At 37.8% G+C, this 20,371-nt stretch overlaps 1 protein-coding gene across 2 annotated transcripts; it reads right to left on the reverse strand.

Annotated features, from left to right (window-relative positions):
- Nucleotides 1-7,197: 7,197 nt before the first annotated feature.
- On the reverse strand, nucleotides 7,198-12,244 carry LOC125207103 (tafazzin). Of its 2 annotated transcripts, XM_048106318.1 has the most exons (8): nucleotides 12,148-12,228; nucleotides 11,838-12,068; nucleotides 10,556-10,674; nucleotides 10,404-10,469; nucleotides 9,568-9,765; nucleotides 8,617-8,735; nucleotides 7,887-7,992; nucleotides 7,198-7,773 (listed from the first exon to the last, which is right to left on the reverse strand). In XM_048106318.1, the coding sequence occupies exons 2-8, from the start codon at nucleotides 12,055-12,057 to the stop codon at nucleotides 7,213-7,215; spliced, it is 1,389 nt and encodes a 462-aa protein (XP_047962275.1). In that variant the 5' UTR covers nucleotides 12,058-12,068; nucleotides 12,148-12,228; the 3' UTR covers nucleotides 7,198-7,212. The 2 variants fall into 2 exon arrangements, with proteins under 2 accessions (XP_047962275.1, XP_047962274.1); XM_048106317.1 differs by having other exon boundaries at nucleotides 11,838-12,244.
- Nucleotides 12,245-20,371: the final 8,127 nt, after the last annotated feature.

The raw sequence follows: 20,371 nt of genomic DNA on the forward strand, positions 1-20,371 counted from the left end.
GACATTTTAATACGAGTTGTTGACATTCGATATTCTCGGTATTGATATGTGAATTATAAGTGTTATTTGTTAGTTGTTGACATTTTAATACGAGTTGTTGACATTCGATATTCTCGGTATTGATATGTGAATTATTAAGTGTTATTTTTTAGTTGTTGACATTTTAATAGGTGTTATTTTATTGAATGTTGAAGATTTGAAGATTTGAATATTTGAATGTTGAAGATTTGAAGATTTGAAGATTTGAATGTTGAAGATTTGAAGATTTGAATGTTGAAGAGATTTGAAAATTTGAATGTTGAAGAGATTTGAAGATTTGAATGTTGAAGATTTGAAGATTTGAATGTTGAAGAGATTTGAAGATTTGAATGTTGAAGATTTGAAGATTTGAATGTTGAAGAGATTTGAAGATTTGAATGTTGAAGATTTGAAGATTTGAATGTTGAAGATTTGAATGTTGAAGAGATTTGAATGTTGAAGATTTGAAGACTTTGCAACTAGAGTTTTAGAAAGGATTTTAGAAAATGATTTCAAATACAATTTAATGAAAAGACAATTATACCCCCGTGTTGACATAATGTGATAGTTGTTGACATTAAGTTAATCTTGTGAATTAGTGGCTGAGATTGCATCTCATTTCTCAATTATGCCTAAAAATCTCATCCTAACAAGACCCTATTAAATCATGGGTCATTTGATTTAATTAGTAATTTATCTAATGGGTGAGCCCAACACTTAAGTCATTCCATGGATCCCCTTACTAGCCCAATAAGGTCCACTATAAATAATGAATGAAAGGAAAACCCTAGTACACAATCCAAGACACCTCAAACCCTAACCCTAGGAGGCAAAGTCGGCGCCTCCCTCTTCTCTCTCACTTGTCTCGATTTTCGTGCCTAGCACGTGGGAGAATTAGGGTTTTGATTGTTGTTCTTGATCTATCCTAATTCATAGGATTAGATCTAGACAATTTGGTTGGTATTGGGTTTCCCTAGATCCATCAAAGTTATTTAATTGGTTTTCTAAGATCCGCCCACACGGATGGAGAATCAAGGACGAGGGAATAGTACGGAAGATTCGTGGTCGATAAACCAAGGATCTCCGGGTGGTGCAGCTAGCAACGTCAATCCAATGATGGATTATGAGGTAACAATCGAATCTACATCGAATATGCATGATTATGTGTCTATTTGATGTTATATCTATAGATCTATGAATATGAAATTAGAGTTGAATGCATAATCACCTAAATAGATCCGTTCTAGGACCTGTTTGGTTTCCGTATCTACCGCTGCGGTAGTCCCAACAGGGTCACATCCATGCGTGGAGGGATCACGCGGCCACTCGAAGCCTGTGACACACAGAACAAGTCCTTCTCGACCCACTTGACATCATTGGGCATAGCTTTGCCTCCACATGCCATTTCAACAACTTCAGTTTGTGGCTTTGCCTCAACCTCTACCAACTCTTCAGCTACCACAATTTTTGCCTCATTATCAGCTGTTATAGTCGGTTCCTGTAATGGATATTCATTAACGGGTGTAGATGTGATAAGGCTAATTTCATGCATTGGTTATGAGGTTAAATTCACTGAAATTCTAAGTCTAACAAAGCTTTTAAGCTAGGTGTGTAGAGGAAATCGCCAGATCCAGGAAGAAGAAAGAAATCACCTGGTGAAGGAGTTTGGCGAGAAAATGAGCAGAAAAGGGAGAATTTCCCAGACGGAGGAGATTACTGGATGGAGGGCAAAGAAAGAAATTCAAGAAGATTCTAGAAGATCACATCCACGCTTATAAATAAAGAGCACGAAACACACATGAGGAGGCTCCATCATCTCAGTTTTTTGCTCTTAGCTCATTTTCACACTTCTACACACACTTGGAGGGATATCAGAAGTTCATGGGGTCGGGGTTCGTAGTTTGAGTTACTTTTGTGCACCACCGTCTCTACGTGAGGCGAAGAAACAATTACTGCTTTAGTTTAATTTCTGTCTGAATTTCCCCGAGTCTTCACTGTTCGAAGCTCGGGGTTTGTTTTGTTGAATCCTTGTCGAATTCTTAACCGTTTAGCTATGAAATTTTATTTTCTGTTTTCGTTTTATGTTTACGTTGATTGTTGCTTTACCTTGGATGCTTTTCGCACTTGATTTTGCTTTGTTGAAGTTGGACCGTGTTGGAATTGTAGTTGATCGGTTAAATTTGGTTAGATCGGAGTGATTGGAGATGGAATTTGCTGTGGTTTGTTGTGGATGGCTTGGATCCGGAGCGGATGAAGCATTCGGCGTGAGATCTGTTGAATTCTGCATGGTTATGAGTTTTTAATTACTGCTTCTTGGTTACTTCGTCTAGCTATCGTAGATCTGAGCATTTTCTGGTGATTTGTGTTTTTCCGACGTTCGGCTTGTCATGTTCTGTTTTAATCTGGGTTGCTGCTCTGTTCTGCTTATGTTTATGCTTGAATCAGTTGAAGATATGAAGATGGATGTTAGTTAAATTCATAGTTAGTTATTTGCAGCTTTTCATTCGTACCTTTGCTGTTTTTGGAAATGGTCCCCACGGTCTATTCTTCATCTGTCTAGTCAGTTTAGGAAAGTTCTTCACTAGGTCTGGTAAATTTCGTTGTTAAAGTGTGACTCTGCTTAAATCTCTGTTTTCGTCATGCATGCTTTCGTTATGTTTTCCTTTTCCTAGGTCTAGTTGTTAGAATAGATCATTTGCATTTCCCGTGTCTAGTAGTTAAGTTCTCAACCCAAATTTGCGTGGCAGCAGCCAAACCAGTCCAAGGTCCTCCTAATTCTCACTCGTGTCTTATCTGTCTCTGTGGGTTCGACCCTTACTTCTCTATGCTAGTTACAGTGTAGCGGGTTGAGGTATTATTTTCTTTGATAGCGGGCTGAAGGTGAGTCCAACGACCGTGATTTTCCGGTTATTGAGTTTCTAGATCTTGCAGTCTAGTAAATCATCTCCTTGGCCTGAGAATTATGCATTAATTGATACGAACTGTGCTCTCAGCCCTTAAACCTATCAAGATGCAACCAACAATTGATCATACTCATTTGTGACGGCCATGGTGGGCAGGATAATAGGAGCAGCATCATGTCGATCAAGGAGCCCCGTCGCATCGCCGGGATGCCCTTGAATAGGCCATGTCTCAACCTGCAATACGTCCTTAAAATACAATTTTATCGATATGTGCACTTTTAGTTAATGGTCAAACTTCTCAGATCTAGAGAATCCGCTAGATCACAAGGTCTGGGAAATCCTCGGTCATTGGGCACACAATCTTTTTCTGTTTCAAGACCCTCAACCCACGATACTAAATGCTATTATAAGGAAATAGGGATCGAATCCCACAGAGATGGAATTGTAAGGAGGCATAAAGAGACTTTGGAAAAGGTTTTTGGCTGCTGCCACACAACTTTGGGTTGAGAACTTAACTATTAGACTTGGAAAAGGTAAACGATCTATTCTACCAGCTAGACCTAGGAAAACTGAAACATAACGGAAGCATGCATAACGAAAACAGAGATGTAAACAAATCAACACTCCAGCAGCGAAATTTTTCAGACCTAGTGAATAATTTCCCTGAACTGCCTAGACAGATGAAGAACAGACCGTGGGGACCATTTCCAGAAATAGCAAAGGTACGAATGAAAAGCTGCAATTAACTAACTATGGATTTAAGTAACAACTAGCTTCATCTTCACCAACGATTCACGAACACAAAATGGAGAAAACAGAGCAAACATCAAATCGAAACAGAGCATGTCGAATTAAACTATCAAATTACGATTAACTAAGAAAAGAGAACATATCTACTACCACTAGACGAGGTAAATAAGAAAACAGAAACTAAACTTCAGAACCCATGCAGAAATTAACAGATCTAAGCATCGGACGCTTCATCCGCTCCGGATCCAAGCCATTCCAACAAACCACAACAATTCCCATCTCCGATCACTCCGATCCAGTCAAATTCAATCGATCAACTACAATTCCACCACAGTTCAACTCAAACAACACAGATCAAGTGCGAAAAGCATCCAAGGTAAAGCAACATGCAACGTAAACATAAAACGAAAACATAACATAAACTTCCATAGCTAAACGAGTACGAATTCAACAACGATTCAACAAAATAAGGCCGAGCTTTGAACAACGAAGACTCGGGGAATTCAAAAGCAGAAATTAAAACAGAAAGCAATAAATTGTTTCTTCGCCTCACGTAGAGATGGTGTTACACGACGATGATCGAAGTACAAACCCAACCCCATGAATTTCCGATAACCCCTAAGTGTGTGTGTAGAAGTGTGAAAAGTGAGCTAAGAGCAAAAGTGAGATGATCCCTCCTCAGGTTTGTTGCGTGCTCTTATTTATAAGCGTGGAGTTGATCTTCTAGAATCTTTTCTTGAATTTTCCCTTTTGCCCTCTATCTAGAAATCTCCTCCGTCTAGTAACTTTTTTTTCTTCTTCTGCTCACTTTCCCACCAGATTTCTTCATCAGGTGGCTTCCTCCCTTTCTTCCTGGATCTGGCTGTTTCATCTACACACCTGACTTAAAAGCTCTGTTAGACCCAGGAAACTGATGAATTTAACCCCATAACCAATGCATGAAATTAGCCTTATCATTCCTCGCCCATCTCGGAATTTGGAAGTTGGAACTCGATGTCCACATCCATCAAAAAGGCAATATCTGGTTGCTCCGATTTAAATCCCGTATTAACTATAACATCTCCGGCATTAGCTACCTTCGTGCTAGTTGTTTCCAAATTCCCAGAACAATTCATTGTATCAAAACCAAGTACCTTAGAAACACTATTGTGGGTCGATTCCATATTCATGCTCATACTCCCATCGGCCACAAATGTCATAGGACCACACCCCTTAGCAAAATTTTGGCTAGAATCGATATGCAAAGGATCAACACCAAATTGATTAACATCACTTACTTGTGTGTTCTCCTGATTTTTTCGCGGTGGCTGGCGATCGGGCTCCCGGTTCGTGACGTGTACGGTGTTGCACAGTTGGGTTGCCGCTGGTAAGCTTGTAATCGTCGTGCGCTGGTAAGCTTGTAATCGCAGTCATCACATAAATCGGGATCGAATCGCTGCTTTACGGCCAACAAGAAGTCATCCCAGCTCTTGCCGGGATTAGTATCCGTCCAGTAAGCCATCCAGTCAGACGCCGGGTGATCGAACAAGTATTTAGCCAGGTATAAACGATCATGGAGCGGCATGTACTGACTATTGTAGTAGTTTTGGATTTTATGAATCCAATCCTGAGCATTGTCACCGTCAAAGTGAGGGGGATCGAAGCAAAGGCGCGGTAAGGGATCGGCCTTGACGGCCAACGACGGTTGTGTGATTGACGGCGGAATTGTCCAACATTGCAGAGGTGCTGCGACTGGCTGCTGGTTCGGCGGCCGAGTATGCTGCGGCGGATGTGGAGGTGAGCACTCGTGATCCTCTCAATGGAAGCACCAATTGATAGAACCTTGTTCTATCGAATTAGAGCACGAACCGTTGAAGAACGAGATAAAGGAACAGATAAACCCTAGTTGAGGTGCTAGGGGGCGATTTCCGCCAGATACTGGAATGAGAACAGGTAATTAACTTTATTTCTCAATGATGAAAATACTATCGAATTGTATTATTTGTAGAGTTCTAAACCCTAAAACTTATCTTGCTAATGAAGGTAGATAATTTAATAAAAGCTTATCAAATAAATAAAATTAACTAAAAGATATGCTAAATAGGAAAAGATATGCTAAGTAGGAAAAGATATGCCATGTTGATAATTGAGGAGATATGGCTGAAGATATTTGGTGATGAATAAGGCAACGTGAGATCCTTATCAGAAGACCTCACATTCTACACAGTAATTCATTTTACTTATATTTTTATAAAACTATATAAAAATGGTCTCACATTTCACTATCTTTTTCCACACACTTTCCTTCATATTTGTTAAAATCCGTGTTGAACTCAAATGAAAATCGTAATAGCGAACAAATGAGTAATATATTTTTATAGGAAATAAATACACAAACAAATAAGTGTTATTTTCAACTTGAAACTAATATAGTAACTCATAGAGTAACAATAATCAATTTGTTTTCTTAATTATTATGTTTAATTTTTAAATAGGTATATTTTTTTATGATAAATAAGATATAAAATAAAAATAGTATATATAATTTTCAAATAATAAAATTAAATCCATGTTCAGGTACATTTAAAAAATAATTTCTTATCGTCTAGGCTACTTGCTCCATATTCTTTGTTTTTTTCTCACTTACCTTTTTTTCTCTATTCTATTTTATTATCTCTTTACTTAGCTTTTGAACAATCAATTTCTTAAGTCTCGTACCCAAAAGAAATACTCTCTCTGGACTCTGCCCCAAGGAAGATGAACTCTTCCTTGGTCGGAACGAGATTTTATGCAAATTAATTTTGTGTGTTGAGTAAAGAGTATAAAGTACGAGAGAGGGAATAAAGTATGAAAAATGTATTTCTAATTTAGTAATGAGTCAATATTGATTGTGACAAATCAAAAGGAAAAGTGATTCATCTTCGATGGAACGAAGAGAGTAGTACATCAGCTAGCTCGGAACCAAAATGGAGTATAATACTTTAGTAATATTCAATTTTAAAAAAATAATAAACTCTAAATAAAATGATTCATTTCGGAACAACTTTATAAGGTTACTTTCTAATCAATAGGTTGCTATCTGATTTGGATCATTCATTGAGTTCAAATTTTAAAAATTTTCAATCTTAAATCTTACTCCATCCGTCCCAACTAAGTTAATCGTATTCATTTTTGGGATATCCCAACTAAGTTGAATCATTTTTTTTAGCAAAAAACAAAGCATACATTCATCCATACTTTATTTCATCATCTACTTTACTCTCTCTTTATCTTTCGTATTTTATTCATCTCTCCTACTTTTCAACACAATTTATTAATAACCGTACCCCAAAGTTTTATCAAATTATCAGACGACGTGGAGCAATCCATTCTTGTTAAATTTACATCCATGAACAAGATGTTCTGGCAATTGCAAATTGCAATACACATCAATTATTTTCCATCAACATGTTAGTATTATTCATGTCCTAAGCAGAGGAAGTCGTATGTCAAAATAATTAGTCCCAAATTGGAAGAGTTGAAATTGGTCAGGATTGTGGATATTCACTTAACCAAACAAACATTAGATTGGCCCCGTGTTAGGATGAAAGTAAGCATGTCCATACAACGACCTCCAAATCTTCAAAGGAGTAACATCACGCAAACTACCAAAATACTCATTGCTTCTATGATTTCTATATAAACCTCTAGCACCGAATAGTGTCAACTCCGTTGAGTCCATATAGCCTCGTATTCTTGAAACGAACCCCCCTCCAACAGAGTAGCCTGCTCCTCCAAAGCTCCGCTCCTCGCGGCTGTTTTCTTTTGGGTATAGCTGGGTTATACTGGGTTCAACCGACGGATCCTTCTTCTCATCAAGACCCATGTAGTTCCCAATCCCGAGTGATTCCCAGTCAATTTTTTGCAAGAGCCTAGCTGCTCGCTCAGTCACCCGTGATGGATATTTTTCCAATTCTAGCGCTTGCTCAACCGCTAATGCTTCTACTTGTAGCTTCAGCTTTTGGAGACGTTCACCAATTCTACTAGCGACAGCATCATACAGTTTTCCTCTTGACATATTCTTGTCTTCTCCGCCACTGATTAAATCATCAAAACTAATGGGATCGCCAACTAGTACAGTCACCTGCCCGTTCGCCAACCCACCAACTTAATGTCTTGGAAAGATGATGGCCCCAAAAACAAGAATCGTGCAGGTATACATAGTTTTGATAAAAGCCAAGAACAAAGAGAACTTACAGTTTTCCCAACCCTAGGAAACACGGCTCCAACGGGCATGACTTCTTGCATTCCAGTATGAACGAAAGGGACAACTATAGGTGTATTATCAGCATCCAAAACCAACCTGCAAAATTTATAAGCAAATGCAATTATTTTGTGAACCCACAAGAGCCGCGGGGACTGCATCCCTAGAATGTCATAGAGACTTGAGTAACTCATAAATAAACACTTGTTTATATAAAATCATGATGAGAAGAAATGTCCTATACCTAAGATTCGGATTTCTATGGAAAGACAAATAGATCAACAAAATACACCAATTACAGTGTGATAACGATCTATTCAGCGTGACATCTCAATACAGTAGCTTAAATAGCTCATGGACTTCATCTAAAGACAGTGATCCCAACATAATAATAATGTGTAGAATGTCCACTACAGTCTACACTAGTATTTTTCACTAGACGGTACTGACATTAGTTTTCTGCAGCATGAGAAGTTTGCATAATACTGGAAAAATGACAGCAATTAAAGAACATTTCTCCCTTCATATTACTGAAATACTATTAGCAGCTGAGTTCATCATATATGGCCAAATATGCATTAACTAGTAGGGAACAGCAGGAAAAGCATTCAAGAGAAGAATACTTTCAGAAAAATGCAAATGATACTAAGATTTCAAGTAATCCAGTCAAAGAAGGTCACTAAACAAAACGTTCCAAAGTGCTTATACAATTAAATGAAGTACCTTCCAATGCCTCTTTTGGCTGAACCCATAGTTTTCCCACCATTTCGAGAGCGACTACCTTCAGGAAATATGTGAACCCACCCTCCCCGATTGAGTTTTGATATAGCCAAGTCCATTCCCTTAAGGAAAAAAAACTGAAATGAGTAGAAAAACCAAAAATAGCTGCCTAAAGGTTTACAACAATAAAAAGATACCTAAGAACAAACACCTAAATAGGCTATAATTTGCAATGAGAGGAAGAGATGAATACGAGGAGTCAACAAATTGGAAATCCTATAAGCCTTCGTTGATCTACATTATGTAAATGCCCAAGAAATAAGAATTATGTCCTCCTCCCAAGACTTTACTAGCCATACCATTTGGCATTAAAACCTGAATATGTTTTAAGAACTAGGCAACTAGCTTACTCGCCCTTTCTGAAAAACTACACCTATGTCTATATTTATGAGACTATATCTATTATCTTCAGAAGTAATAGAGCCACAATGAACTGTCAGACCCATCAATCACACTACAAATTTAGTAACTGGAACAATAATGGTGGGGCTATCCCTTATGGAGTCACAAATGTAGACAGTCCTGAGTGTAATTTATCTTGAACACAGTCACAATGGGACCTTTACTTCAACAATCTTGAGTGTAATTATTACAACAAATTACAAATACATCGTTTAATCATTTAAACAAGGAACGTATGTAATAATACTAGAACAAATTATTAAATTTATTAATGCAATCACAAGAAAGACAAGTCATAGTCACATTATAGTTTGAAGAAAAATGAGTATTGAGAAGCAAGGAAAATTAGCAGTCCAATTAGTCTTCCAGATGAATCAATTTATAAAAATGGGATCCAAAGGCAAAATTCTCAAGAAACAAAACCACACATAAAAACCAACACATCTAAAACCAACCAAGTGAACACTAGACAAGTGGTTTACAGAAAAATACCTTCTGATATATCCCATCCCCGCGAGAAACAGGGAGCACTTTCACAGACTTGAAAAATGCTGATGTAACTGGATTCTTGAAACATCGATCAGATGCGCAGAGTGTCCATCGCAAACCATTTGCATCAAACAACATACTAGGAGGTAACAGGGAAGAAATTACCAAAGGGTCATCCATGGAAGCAACATGGTTGCTAACCTAGAACATTAAAATGATTCATAAGTTTCATAAATAGCTGCAAAAGTACTGCTAACCTAACCCAGGACAACACAAAAGGATTTGACATAGAGAGCCATTGTTCCACGATATTACTCACATGCCAAATCAGCACTTTCTCTTTTTTTTTCTGTAACCTCAAATTTCTTTCTTTCCTCTCAGTGCTTCTTTAGTCTTTCTTCTTATTTCACCCCACCCATATCTCTGCAATAACGATGTATTATCCTCGATGGTCACCTCTCTTAACTTTGCTAGTTACTCAGATTTTAATTAATTGAATCCAGAGCTGAGATCTCTCATACTTGTTATAAACTTGAACAAATGCCCACCGGCCTGAAATGGATACAGTAGTTTCTAGGTTTGAAAATGACAAGATATGCAAATAGCCTAATACATAGTGCAAGTTTCAGTCAAATATATATTGGTTTCATATTTGTACTTTAATTATATTATCATTATTTAATATGCAATAAAAATGACATATATAAAGTATTATAGTCTACAAAATACACCAACAACCATAGTCCCTTCCTACTTTGGGTCAAACCATTTCAAACAATGTGTTGAGTTCATCATGGTGTAAGAACTTGTTGATCACCTCATGAGTGAAATTTGCTTACCGTAATCAAGGACTTGTTCTCTGGCCTATGCAGTACCACCTGTTGCAATTTTTCTGCACCAAATATCTACACAGTGCACAAAATCAAGTCATTTTTCCTCAATGCAACACCAAGATAAGGCTTATAACTTAAAAGGTCCATGTTGTAAGTACCTGAACACGGTTGAGACCATGCATAAAAACATGACAAACATTTCCAAGCACAGGAACAGCAACAGCCTGAACCAAGCGGGTCAAGACTGACTCATCTTCTTCATCAATATCCTTACTCACTGCATTATAGATTTGAAAGGTCAGGCATCTACAAGAGATAGTAAACTTCAATGTAAGCCAAAAGACAAAATGAACACGGGCACATAGCTGGAACTATAAATATCACCAAAAAATCACAGGAACCGCACTCAGTGAAAGACCAACACCGTAAACCATATTCCTCTGAAGTTCAGACACAGTAAGAAATCAAGGACCTGGAAACTGTCATAATTTGAGGCAGAAGAGATATGCATATTTATCTAACTGAATGTCAGTTGGCCCCCTTATACCAACAAATGCCACTTCCTAGCACTCCTCTTTATACTCCACCGAGACATACATGGTACACCACAGAAGCATCTTATATAGTAGTAACTTAATTTGAAACCGTTGCCAACTATTTATACCCGAGAAAGCATAAGAAACTCAAGTAATCTACCTCACCACCAACTTATGAGGGATCAAATAACAGTTGAGAAATTTAATAATTAGAAGGCTACAGAGTGCAGCTTTAGATGATCAAACTGTTACCAAGACATGTACAAACGTACCATCTGTTACGACTTACAGGAGACAGTGTCAGGATCAAGCAATCCAAAGAATCAAACAAAATGCAGATATTATTGTTCCTATCATCCTAGTTACCTTGCAGGTTGACACAAATATGAAATTCATGATCTACCCCTGCCTCTAGTTATGCATATTATGAGTAATCAGTTGCATGATGATGTCATCCGATTAATGGTGAAATACCACCAGCAGGACACTACGAAAGTAGATATCATACATGTGACTGAAAGAGTATAGTATTTAAGATGGCCGATAAGGTGATCGCAATTATTACCGCATACATGCGCTTACAAACTAGTACTTAACAGAATCCCAACTAAGCATGTCATACATTATTTCTGAATCAATCACCACCTTATTCAAACCGATGATACGAACTTGGTTAATAAACTCTAAAACATACCAAACTTTTACATGATAGTCAAAATGCCTTTAACGCTTCTGGTTTCTGATATCGTATTATTGAAATGCCTAAAACTCGAACTACTTGTACGTTGAATAATAGGGCATACATAAGAGCTAAATTAAACCAAACCTATATGCAATTCAATGTGGACATATATATTCATGTAAGGAATAATAAAACAAGAGCTATAGCATAACATAACCACACCTCTTTTGCGGTAGAAAGTCGAAGAGGAAGGCAAGGTCTCGCGACGGAACTCGGAGAAGCGATCGAGCCAGCGCTGAACGCTGGAGGATAAGTAGCCGGCGTTGGCACTCCTCAAGTTCCGGCGGCGGTGATAGTCCACAGCAGCCACTCTGAAACGGTCCCTCAGCCTAAGCTGCAGCGATTTAGCCCCCTCCGCCAACAGGTCGGCTCTGCATTCCATCCACCGCCCCGCTGCCACCATCTTTCTCAGATTATCACTCGATCGCCCAAATTAAAAACAAAAATGACGAAAATCAGTAAAATCAAGAACAGTGTATTGTTTGTAGATTGTAGTTGATGCCAATGGCAATGGATCGGCGGACTCTGCAGAGAGAGAGAGAGGGGCGTTAAGGGTGTTTCCGTTATTATTGGGGTTTTGTTATATTTCATCTTCAAAATATTTTACATTAAAACTTCATTTTTATTTTATAAAATAAAACTACGTAAATCAACCCCAACTAAAATAAACATTACTCCCTATACGACCGGGAATTTTATTATATTTAGAAATTCTAGATCAATCTTTACTATGAATAAAAAATTGAAGATTTGGATAGAGCTAAGGCTTAGTAGATGGGTGTGGCGGCGCAGGCTTATATAACTAACCTCGAACGATATAGCTTATATTAATGGGCAGATTTGTCGATAGGCCTCGGCCGATATAGTTTGTGTGGCCCAAACTCCAAATGGACCGCCCCAAAACCAAGAAGAATAGGACTGACTGACTGAACCATTGTCTGAATATTTTTCAAACCTGGAACTGCAAAACATATATTTTAATCAAATATTCTTTTTAATGTTTATCCTTATCATTTATACGATATTTATTTATATTTCTCAAAATTTTCTCTTATAATTATTTTTTGGAAATAATTATAATAAAAGTAAATTAAAATATGATATTTATTTAATGCTAAATAATAATATAATATTTCATTTTATTCTAAAATCATCCAATATTTATATATGAACTACACTTAAAATAGTAGATCCCGTAAATAACTTAATCCTCCAAATTTATCTACTAATTTTAATTTATTATTAAAATTTCAAAACGACATAATATTTTTTTTTTAAATGTATGAAAAATATATAGGAAGAAACACTGACTAGCTCAACCTACTTCACTTGTGGATCTAGGCCGATGTTGCAGGGGGGTTTGCAATCCAGATGCATGCCCCCACCTACTATTATGCTCGATTATTATTTGTTTGAACTTTTAATTTTATTTAATTTACTTTTGAAAATACTGGCAATCAGATTTAGATTTTTAATAATTTTTTTGTACAAATTCACCCTTCCTATAAATAATCAATTCCTTCTAAATTTATCACAGCATTCCAATTCATACATTTTTCCTTTTTTTTTTTTTCCCTATTTTTCTTCCAATTTCATTCCTTTCTTTAAATGGAGAAGAAGGATCAAAGACAATTGAAAAAGAATTTCAATCCTTTCAATTTTGACCCAAACAATCCATCCATTTAATTTCGACCAGGACTACAACAACAACAATTTATTTAGTTTTTGTGATGAAAATGGGTATGGATTCAAAAAATCCTAACCCTTGTTCTCAATATATTTCGGTCACGGGCTCAAATTCTAGTCCCATCAGTCTCTTGGAGATCCACATTGACGACGACAAGAAGGACGGCATGGAATTATCCAAGGCAAAATATATTCATTGGAAGAAACAAATGGAGTGGCCTGCCTTGTTGCTGATATTTCTCCATGACTCACTTATCGGCACCAGCAAAGTCAAAGTTTTACGGGAAAAGATCGCAGATGCACACAATAACAAATTAAACATGTCGAGGAACTTGACCGTGATTACAACTATCTCTAAAAGCATCCATCTTGGGTGCAAAAAGATAACCATAAATTCACTGCATACTTCATTGATTTGTAGAAGGTAGTATGATTGATGGCACAAGTTATGATGAGTTTCCCAAAAAGAAGCTTTTATAACGAGGGAAAAAAAATACTCTTAAGTCTGAGGAGGTGGGTACATTGTTAAGGACCACCCAAAGTTATTTACATTGCGACTGGTATTGAAACTTGCGATGTAAGGTTTGAAAGGAAAATAATCACGCAAAATTGGAGAATAGATCCCTTTAAATATGGAAACCACCAAAATTTAATGTAACTTATGTATTGACATTTCACTACCTTTGTATTGACCTTTCGCATGTATTGTATAGATACTCGCGATGTGGGTATGAAAAGAATGTTGGGTCTAATCCGTAATATTATTTTTTATCTTAGCATACAAGGCTTACACAGTCTTTGGTATTCTCTCTGTAATTCACACAGAACACACATCGAGCACTGATACGCTCGGATTTTGTACTATTTAAAGGCCATTTTGTGGTCCGTTTTGAGTGTCAAAGTTGCTTTACATGTCCATTATTTGCATATTTTATCTATTTTGGTATTTTGACGTGTTTTGTGAGAAATGTGCAAAATAGAGCTTAAAAAGGCCATAAAAACATCAAAAGTCGGAAGCTGGAACTGAAGCGCAACCCAGCGGCCTGCTTCACCGAATGCAGCGGTCGCTGCAACCATTCCAGAGCGTTCTGGAGCTGTCCAGCGGCCCGTTGGGCCCGGTCGCGCACGACAGCCTGTGTTCAAACTCAATTTTCCAGCGATCCTAAAGTCCATCAGGGTGTTCTACATTTCCTTCTCTTTGTCTTCGAAAGAGCTTCACGTTGGTATCAAGATCATCTTAATCGGAGTTCTATTGAGAAAGTTATAGCCGTTCTACCAAAGTCGCGCAAAGCTGTCAAATGTTGTCTAGGCGGAAATTTAAAGAAGGAAAGAAGACATTACCTTGTGAATCCAAATCTTTTCCTTCTACTATAGAGCATGAAAATTTCATCTTTTCTATTACTTGGAGGACACCTTTTACCATGTTTAAACCTTTTTCAGGCCTATATATACCCCTCAAACCTCCTCATTATTATCTTCTTTTTGCCTCATAATTCTAGAGCATAAAATTGAGAGAGTTCTTCATTATGCAAAAGGTTGAAGAAGGAATCAAGAGAAGATCAATGCTATAAGGATTCAACCTTTGGGTTTTATTACTTTAGGTCTTATGTTCACTTTTTTTTTCCCTTTCATTATATGTGTTTAACTTATTCAATTATGTGTAACTAAATTCATAGGATTCTAGGGATGTGTTAGTAACGATTTTGGTTATACAAATCCATTTTTTATTTAATATCCGTTTTGTTTTTACTTCGTTTCTTCCCTAAGTTGTTCCATAAAACTTCACGTTTGAGTGACACATTTGGTGATGATTTAATATAACTTGCTACATAATCGTGAGAGGAGGTTGACGAGTTAGATCCACTTAGTAGACACTACAATTAGCTTCCTTTAAAACAACACTGTTATTGAGAGTGAAGACTTTTCAAGGGCCTTAGGAGCTTTTAGGAGTTACGAATCTAGGATTGACAACCCTAGTGTTAGTAATCTACGCTTGTACCGCATGGGCAAAACTAGTGTGACTCGTTCTATCGAAGTATAAACTGTGCTACGGTATTGTAGTTGGAATTTGTATTACCATAACTGTGAACGTACATCCCTGGAATTCTCTTATCTCGCGTATCTTCATCTCTTTAATTATTCGCAATTAGTTGTTTTATTGCTTTCAAATTGTTCTTGTTTTGAAAAATCTTCAAAACTTTCGGTTTTCCAAATAGTGAAAGAAGCTTAGTAGAAGGTAGACAGTCTGTGACTTTATTCTCCGTGTTCGATATCCGGTACTGACCTTTAGCTATACTATATATACTCTATATACTTGCATGTTTATTTAGTGCTAATAAAAAGTGCATAAAGTTTTTGGCGCCGTGTCGGGGAATATTTTCACTTTGTGATTGATATCTTCGAATGAATTATTTTGCTACTTTGAATTTTACTGCTTTCATTTTTATTTTTATTTTTTTTATTTTTATTTTTATTTTCTTTTAGTAGTTTCTACAGGTTGTGCATATTTGCACGTTTTGTAGTGAAAACAAGATGGGGGAACCTACCAACCGCGATCTTATCGTTGCTCTCCGAAAGGAGGTGGAAGAGATGAAAGCCGAGAGAACTCGAGCAAAGGCTGAAAAAGAAAAATGTGCAAGGGAGGTAGTTCCTGTCTTGAATATGTTTAGTCATGGTAACATTGTGGATATTCCTGTAAGTCCGTAGATAGAGGCCAACAACTTCAAGTTGGGGATTCCCTTGATCAACAAAGTTGAACAAAATGCCTTCGCAGGAAGAGACACCGAGGACACAAATCGACATCTCACCAAGTTTGTGGAAATAGCTAATACAACCAAGATCAACGGTGTTAATGATGATATTGTGAGGGTAAGACTTTTTCCCTTTTCCTTAACTGATGCTGCTAAAGAATGATATGATTGTCTGCCTGCAGATAAAACCACCAATTGGAAGAATCTAGTGGTAATCTTCCTTGATAAGTACTACCCACTTGGCACCATCCTAAAGTTGAAGTGTGAGATCTTTTAATTCATGCAAGGATACAATGAACTTCTATATGAAGCTCTCGTACGTTTCAAAGCTCTTCTCTGCAAATGCCCAACCATGGTTTTGGAATAGACCATCAGGTAGGAATCCTATATAATGGATTTAATGAAAAAAATTATAGTTTGCTGGATTCAAAGGCGAATGGGGGATTCTTAAGGAAATGAGGAGTTGCCGTCATGGAGGTGATAGAGGAATTAGCCACCAATAGTCAGGGTTGGTCCAGGGAAAAGCATAAAGCTGACAGGGTAGATGCAATGAAGAGACCATGTGAGAATGAAACATCTCAGGATATGGCATCATCAAAGCAAGATTTGAAAAATTAGAAGCTCCAAGCAAAAAGGGGAATGACATCAAAGATGTCAAATATGGAAAAAATGAGGGTGATCCCAACAGACTTTATAATAATAATTATCGTCCTAGTCAGGGGGTGGTAGTTTTAATAATTATAATGGAAATAACCCACATCCAAATGTATCTCATGCTAATAATCATAATTTTGTCAAATCTCCTGCAGGGTTCAATGTGAGTAAAGAGAAAGGAGTGGAGCCACTTACTAAAGAAGAAAAATATGAGATTGGATTCCAAAAGATCTTGGAGGTAATGCTTGAGGATAAAAGAAACAATGAGGCTAAGATTGGATTTATAGATGAGTGATTGAACAACCTCGAGGTCGGAATAAACACCATTGCCACTGCCGTCACCAACATAAAGACTCAAATGGACCAAGTCCAACAAAAATTGAGAAGAATAAGGCAAAGGCAGCAGTACGAGTGGCCAACATAAACAAAAAGTAGGTTGTTGAACAAAAGAAGGATGAAGCCAACACCTCCGGAATGAGTTCTGGGGACTGTCTGACTCCCAGCGGACCGCTGCACACTGCACAAGAGGCAGAAGCACCCGCGAAGCAGGAGCTCGTGCGGCACAATGGGATTGTGCTTCCTTTCCAGCCTAAGAAGAAGTTTAAGCTTGAAGAACAATTTCGACAGTTCTTAAATATGTTCTATAAATGTCACATTAATATCCCTCACATTAATCAGCCATGTATCTGCTAGTAATTGAGATACGTGGGCCAGGTCTGGCCTTGTACATATCATAGTGTACATTATACTCCCAACCACACTAGCATAAGGAATAGACTCCATATCCTGTGCCTCTTGCTTAGAATTAGGAGCCTGCTCCTTAGATGATTAAAACTCTCTGATAGAGGTGTTGTAGCAGCTTTAGCATTATCTATGTTGAACTTTTTCAGAACTTTCTTAATATAATCAGACTGAAATATCCACAACCTCTTACAGCCTCTGTCTCTCTGAATATTGATGCCAAGGATTTTCATTGCCTCAGCCAGATCCTTCATTTTAAAGCTAGACTTCAAATCTGCCTTGACTTTCTGTATTTCAGCCATAGATGGTCCCGCAAGGAGCATATCATCTACATAAAGCAACAAATAGGCTACTGGAGTGTTGCCTTTCTTCTCTATGTAGATGCAATCATCAAACTTAGATCATGTGAAACCAATCTTCATCATCTGCTCATCAAACTTCCTATTCCACTGCCTAGAACTTTGTTTTAGTCCATAAAGGTTCCTTTTCAGTAAGCAGACCTTGCCTTCATCTCCAATTTTTACATATCCCTCAGGCTGCTCCATGAAAATAGTTTCCTCAAGATCTCCATTGAGAAAAGCAGTCTTGACATCAAGCTGCTGCAATTCCCAATCCAATTGATTCACCACAACAAGCAAAATTCTGATAGAAGTGTGCTTCACAACATGAGCAAACACCTCATTGAAGTCCACACTTTCTTGCTGTGTAAACCCCCTAGCCAGCAAACAAGCTTTGAACTTGATTATGTCTTTATCAGTAGTTTCTAACCTTTTTCTTAAACACCTATTTGCAGCTTACTAATCTCCTTTCCTTCCCATCTGATTTTCAACTGAGATTAGTCCACCAAAATCCAGGTTTTATTCATGAGTAAAGATTCAATCTCTTCATTCATATCTTCTGTCCACCTTTCTCTGTCCTTACTCCTCATAGCTTCCTTATAAGTAAGAAGATCAGTGAGCTCAATATTTTCAGCAGCACCTAGAGCATAATAGACCACATCAAAGAATTTTTCAGGAGGTCTCACATTTCTTCTACCTCTATCTCTAGCAATATGATTTTCTCCGGTAGTCTCAAATGTGCCTCCACCTTGACTGGAAGCACTTTCATTTTCAGCCTCTGACTCACTCTCTAAATCACTAACTCCACCCACACCTCGGCTCATAGCACCTGACTCCACCTTAAAGAAGTTCCGCATCAGGAATTGCATCCTTCTTCAGATAAGGCATTTGAGTCTCAGTGAACACCACATCCCTGCTAATGATCACCTTCTGTTTACCAAACTCAATACACCACAGCCTATACCCCTTAACACCCTTCTGATAGCCAAGCATAATACATTTCAGACCCCTAGCTTCAAGCTTACTTTGTCTAGCATGTGCATATGCTGCACACCCAAACACCTTGTACTTTGAATAATCATTGTGAGCTCCATACCACATGTAATCTGGAGTTTATGACTTTAGAGCTATAGCGGGGCACTTGTTGATTAGATAGGCAGCAGTATACACTGCCGCTCCCCAAAACTTGCTGCTCAAACTAGATCTTAGAAGTAGGCATCTTACCCTCTCCAGAATAGTTCTGTTCATCCTCTCTACAACCCCATTTTGTTGAGGGTTGCAAGGGACTGTTTTATGCCTCTTCATGCCCTTCTCTTTGCAAAACACATCAAACTCAATAGAAAGATACTCTAGGCTATTATCAGTCCTAAGACATTTCACACTCCTGCTTTTCTCTAACTCCACCTCCTTGCACCACATTTTAAACTTTTCAAATGTTTCTGTCTTCTCTGTTAGAATATATACCCACAACTTTCTAGTATAATCATCAATAATAGACAGATAGTATCTCCCTCCACCAACAGAATTGGAGATGGACCCCATAGATTACTGTGTATGTAGTCAAGAGGTGTTGTATATGAATGTATACTTGTAGGATATGGAGCTTTCTTTGCCTTTCCAAGAATGCACTGCTCACAAGGATCTAACTTGTTGCTGACATCTCCAGGGATCAAACCCTTTTTCATCAGTTCTTTCATGCTGCCCTTAGCTGGATGACCCAATCTCATGTGCCATAGCTTCATATTTTCAGTAGATATGGAGTAGGTTTCTCCATCAACAGCTTCAGTAGTTAGGTAGTAGAGTGTATGCTCTCTTTCAACTACCATAACTAATTGATTCCTTTATTGCACCAGAATCTTTCCCCGACTTATCAAGATATTAAATCCCTTTTGTTCCAGCATCCCCAAAGAGATCAAATTCCTCTTCACCTCAGGAATGAACCTCACTTCTATCGAGATCTTGATGGAACCATCTTGAAGCCTCAGCTTCACCTTTCCAACTCATCTGATCTTGCAGATGTGATTGTTTCCAAGAAGAACTGTTCCATCTGCCTCCTTGAGATCATGAAACCAGCTCCTATTGGGGCACATGTGAAAACTACGACCAGAATTCATGATCCATTTCTGACTTACCCCACTTTCTAACACATTCAGAAGCTGGGCTGGTGGATCTACACCCTCTACACAATCAGAGGTGTTCTGCCCTTTGCCCTCAGATGCTTGCTTCTTCTTCCATGCAAAGCAATCTTTCTTTAGATACCCAGGCTTCTTACACCAATTGCATGATATGGTTTCTTTTGGGGTATCAGAGGTGGATGCCTTGGAATTTTCTTCATACTTCTTCTTGAATTTAGGCTTCTTGAATTTCTTCACATTTAAAGCCTCTGGGCCTTGTAGATCAGACCCCTTGTTGGTATTTCTCTGAAGCTCTTTAGCCATCAGAGCTGAATAAACATTTGTTTAAGTAATAGGCTTGTCTCTGCCATAGATGATGGCATCACTCAATTGATCATAGGAATTAGGCAGAG

The sequence above is a fragment of the Salvia hispanica genome, chromosome 2 (genome assembly GCF_023119035.1).
Source record: "Salvia hispanica cultivar TCC Black 2014 chromosome 2, UniMelb_Shisp_WGS_1.0, whole genome shotgun sequence".
Lineage (NCBI taxonomy): Eukaryota > Viridiplantae > Streptophyta > Magnoliopsida > Lamiales > Lamiaceae > Salvia > Salvia hispanica.